Raw genomic sequence first — 4,945 nt, 5'->3', positions numbered from 1 at the left:
CGGCTTTGTTAACTCAACGCTGGAGCGACATTACAACTTCCCTCTTGAGTTGGCCCAGTTGGTCTCATCGTGACGTGTAACACCGGGTAGTCCGTCAACCTGAATAGTTTGTAAAAAATGAAGTTTGCTCGTTTTGTTTAGGGCAAAATGAAGTGAATTTCGGGGTAGAAGACAGTCTTACAGCGCGTGTTGGGTCGCTTCCGGTAGCAATAATGCCTGTGTTGTTGGGAAGGGGAGCTAACAGAAGTCTGCTGTTTTCGCTCGCCGCCGTGTTGTTGCTGTCGATCGGGGTTGCTGCCATTCAGGAGGAGCAGAAAGCAGTGCAGGAACAGACGCAAAATGAGGTAAAAATGTACATTATCATGCCCAGTTAGACATTTTGTCGTGGTCGGCGGAGAGCTTCTCTGAAACAAGCTAGCGCGTCTGAGTTAGCGCGTGCTAACCAATAAACACCAGCGTTTTCCGGGTCTTATGTTTCCGGAGTGACCAATTTGATATCGTTTTTGACTGATTTTATGTCACCAAAGCTGTCAAAGTGCTGCTAAACTGGGTTTATGGTCGGTTTAATATACTTCCACCGGTACCGACAGTTTCGCCAGTTTTTGTTTCCCCATTCATGTTGTCATGTGACCTGGTTTGGATTTTTTCTATAAGCGCTGTAACTTGGCTGCTGTTTTTGTTTCACAGAAAGCCACCAGTCCCCATCCAGTGGGGCCGATGGTTACTGAGACTGGCTCCAGCAAAGGAAACCTGGGTTTCATCCACGCCTTCGTGGCCTCTTTATCCGTCATCATCGTCTCAGAGTTGGGAGACAAGACGTTTTTCATCGCAGCCATCATGGCCATGCGTTACAACCGCCTCACCGTGCTGGCAGGGGCAATGCTGGCTCTGGGGCTTATGACTTGTCTGTCAGGTTTGCATCAACCTCTCTTTTTTTGGACAACTATTTCATTGCTTTCTGAAATGTAATAAAAATCCTCCTTCCTCCTCTCTTCAGTATTGTTCGGCTACGCCACCACAATCATCCCTCGAATCTACACCTACTATGTGTCCACTGCACTGTTTGCCATCTTTGGGGTGCGCATGTTGAGAGAGGGGCTGAAAATGAGTCCAGACGAAGGGCAGGAAGAGCTGGAGGAGGTGCAAGCAGAGATCAAGAAGAAAGACGAGGAAGTGGGTCGAATTTGCCTATTCAAAGAGCATGCAAATTTTTCCTGAATTATCCACATTCTGTCGAAAATTATGTTCCCCGGAAAAGTGCCTTGTTCGCTCCTTTGTGTCTCAACCTTAATTTAGAAGATCGTAGCTTTGCATTTCATAAAGATCGGTGCGCCGATCGATTTCAGCTCAGGCAGCAGAGGAAACCAGAACTTTACTATTGACTACAGTGGAGATGTGGAGTAACAACAGTGTTCACATGCTCCAAAAATGGGAACTAAATTAAATTTTTTATTTTTTTTTGCTGTGTTCTCTAATTTCTTTATTTCCACCTGCAGCTCCAGCGCTCCAAGCTGGCCAACGGCTCTCCAGACGTGGAGGCGGGAGCAGGACCCACCATACCTCAGTCGAAGTGGCACAAACTGATCTCGCCGATCTTCATCCAAGCCTTCACCCTCACCTTCCTGGCAGAGTGGGGGGACCGCTCACAGCTGACCACCATCATTCTAGCTGCCAGAGAGGTTTGTTACGCTGCACTAGGTGACCGATTACTGCTTTGTTTATTCCTGATTTCATTTTTTATTCTTTTTTTTTATGCTTAATTACTAGGATCCATTTGGAGTTGCAGTAGGTGGGACAATCGGCCACTGTTTGTGTACAGGACTGGCTGTGATTGGAGGACGAATGATTGCTCAGAAGATTTCTGTGAGGACAGGTGAGATGTTTTGTGTTACTTTAATCCAGCTGGAAATGTCTCAAAGGCTGTGAGGAATCAATTTATTATTATTTTTTTAAAAATGCTCAGAAATTGTTTGTGTCCAATTTCCTCACTTATCTCAATCAATTTAAAAGGACTACATCGCATCGCTTCAGCTTTTTGACACATCCAACTCTAGATTTTCAGAAGTGAATGAGAACCAACGCCCATTAAAAAAACAAAAAGAAATCTCATGGTGTAGAGTTTCAATTCATCGTTGAATTCTATTTTAAAAACTCTGTCGGCCTGAAACTGTCTTTTTGTTTCCACAGTTACCATCATCGGAGGGATTGTATTTCTGGCATTCGCCTTATCTGCCCTTTTCATCAAGCCAGAAACTGGATTGTAATTGGTGCACAAAAGGGAAACTGTTCATTCTGTAAATATGTGTAAGATATGGCCAACTTGCTGGAAAGAGACTTTCATTTGGATTCAGTATTTGGCGTCTATCTCTTGAGTCCCAGCAGCTTTTTGTCCATGTTGATCTTCGAGGTTATTTCCGTCGTAGACGTCCAGGAGTCGTATAACAGTAGACAAGCGGACTTTCCTAATAGAAACGGAAAAAGCACCTCGTACAACCGGCTTTTCCTAGAAAAGCATTTGTTCCGCTTCTGTTTGTGACTCGGGTGAGTTACGAAACGTGGAGTGCGTTCCTCCACAAGTTCAAACACGTCCACATCACAGCGCCGGGGAGAGCAGCTGCTCTCTCTCAACGAGACATTCTACTTTTCATCAAAGAGCTTCGGCTTAATCTCAGAACAGAAACCCCCCCATTTTTACTTTTTATTTGGTACAACAGAATCATTGAGTTACTGCGGCTGCAGCCTGAAGGGGAACTGTAGTTGCTCAATCTTAAGAGCTTTATTCACATCTGAAGGAGCGTTGAAGAAACCCTACACTTGACCTGACAGCAGATCTCTTAACTTTACACACCAGTGCATCAAACTGAACCTGACATGCAGTACTTTTCTCCACTTTGCAGGCTCATCGTAGGCACTCGCAGCTTTCAGTTTGCATGGTACAGTACAGTACCAACCTAGTGGACCTCCTTTACTTTGATCAGTAAAAATAAAAATTGGTGGAGTATCTGGGTCAGTGGTTCTCATCTAGATATCAGAGCTTTACTGTACCATGTTATGCAAAAAAAAAAACATGAATTTGTTGGAGAAATAGTTTGGTTGCTTTTAAATGTTTAGTTCTTCTATTTTTATTCTAACTTGTTTTATTTTTGACTTCCACCAAGATGTTTTAATTCACACACAGTCAGTATTTCCCATTGTACTGCATAGAGAGACCGACCCAAACCACTTTAATACCTCCATCGTCTAAGCACAGTTTTTGTACGGTTTTTTACATGTCTGGTTTTATTTCTAAACAAAACAAAGCTTCACTGATTCTTAAAGGTACATTTTTTTTTCTGAATAGTTCCCAGTGGCGATGAACAGAATGAGTTGTTCATGCTGAAGAATGGCCAGTCGGCATTTATTGTGTCATGAAATCAGTGTAACGGAGGAGAAAAACAAACGCATCAGGAAAAGAATCAGCGACTCACTACATCTTAGACACCTACAAATCATATGAAGCTCAACACTAAGGTGTTGCTGCATCAATACAATGTAGTTTTACCCTTTTTATTTAAAGTTGTGTATTTATTTAGCTTCATTTACATTAGTTGTCTGTACACAAAGTGGGAGAAATTTCTGTATGTGGGGTGCAATGTTTTTTCTTTTTCTTTTTTTTTTTTCTGTTTAACTGAACGGGTTTAAGTTGTGCTGTCAATATTTGACAGACTTTAACCCAGCTGTGAAACACTTCAGTTGTTTGATTTGATGAAATGTCTATAAACTTAGAGTTAACAAAAAGTGTATCGTCTCATTTCTGGGTGGCAAAACAATCTCGGAAAAAAAATCGCAAAATTTCACAAAGGTGTCCCTCAAGGCTTTGATAGGGCCAATACTTATTTTAACATATACACAACATACACAATGCATATAAATGGTGCAATAATGCTCACCTCTGTCGTTATGCTGAATACAAATGTCACTGTCCAATTGTTGCAAGGTTGAGTTTGTGTCATTTAACCTCATGATTCCGAGTCCTGAAAGAAACGAGGGTAATGTAGTTTAAAATTTCTAATATTCTTACGTTTACATAACTTCATTACAAATCAATTATAGGTTTGTGTGGTGCTCAGAACAACACGGCTGAAACCTCGACTCAAAGACTTGTTACATTTCACATCTAACCTTTGTTGTCACATTGATGGGATACTTTGTGATCCAGTAGAGCAGGGGTGTCGAACTCCAGTCCTCAAGGGCCACAGGTACAAAACACTGGAATGAAATGGTTTAATTACCTCCTCCTTGTGTTGATCAGTTCTCCATAGTCTTCCTAATGACCTAATTATTCTATTCAGGTGTGGTGCAGCAGAGGAACATCTAAAAGTTGCAGGGCACCGGCCCTCGAGGACTGGAGTTTGACATCTGTGCAGTAGAGTTATAGGAAAGTGTGTGACTTTCATTATAATGATCTGTCCACTGATCAGCTTGACTACTAGCTTTGCTTATAATATCCATTCAACAATATTTCAGATTGAGACCAAGAAAAAAAATATACACAAATATGTCTATAAATGCTTTTCTCTGCAATAATTTGGAATGATGAAATGCACACTTTAACCAATTCTAGAGTTTCAGCCTTTTAGATATCAGCCATCTTTTCTTTTTCCAGGAGAAGGTGGTTCTTTTTTTCACCCACTTGTGCCAGTCAGAGCTGCTAAAGCATTACTGAGTGGCTGTTCTTTTGTTTTATAAAGATTTATTTGCTAGTTTATTACAAATAATTGATTTTTTAAAAGCTGATTTTTTTAGTTCCTAATCTTTTCGCTTTTCTAAATTAGATATTGTACAGTTTTGTTTCTGTTGTTGGAGAGCAAATGAAAGGACACAAGTGATCGCTCTCTGTGAATATAATATAAAACAGATTAAGTGTTTTTAGAAAATAAAAATATGAAAGTCACAAGTTGCAGGC

The 4,945-nt window shown here is 41.0% G+C and overlaps 1 protein-coding gene across 1 annotated transcript; it reads left to right on the top strand.

Annotated features, from left to right (window-relative positions):
* tmem165 (transmembrane protein 165) lies at positions 1-3,777 on the top strand. The gene is made up of 6 exons (XM_005813268.3): positions 1-344; positions 688-913; positions 998-1,173; positions 1,497-1,679; positions 1,768-1,873; positions 2,188-3,777. The coding sequence occupies exons 1-6, from the start codon at positions 213-215 to the stop codon at positions 2,262-2,264; spliced, it is 900 nt and encodes a 299-aa protein (XP_005813325.1). The 5' UTR covers positions 1-212; the 3' UTR covers positions 2,265-3,777.
* Positions 3,778-4,945: the final 1,168 nt, after the last annotated feature.

The sequence above is a fragment of the Xiphophorus maculatus genome, chromosome 9, assembly GCF_002775205.1.
Source record: "Xiphophorus maculatus strain JP 163 A chromosome 9, X_maculatus-5.0-male, whole genome shotgun sequence".
Classification (NCBI taxonomy): Eukaryota; Metazoa; Chordata; class Actinopteri; order Cyprinodontiformes; family Poeciliidae; genus Xiphophorus; species Xiphophorus maculatus.
Note: the sequence above shows the minus strand (reverse complement) of the source record. Positions and strands in the feature narration are given on the sequence as shown.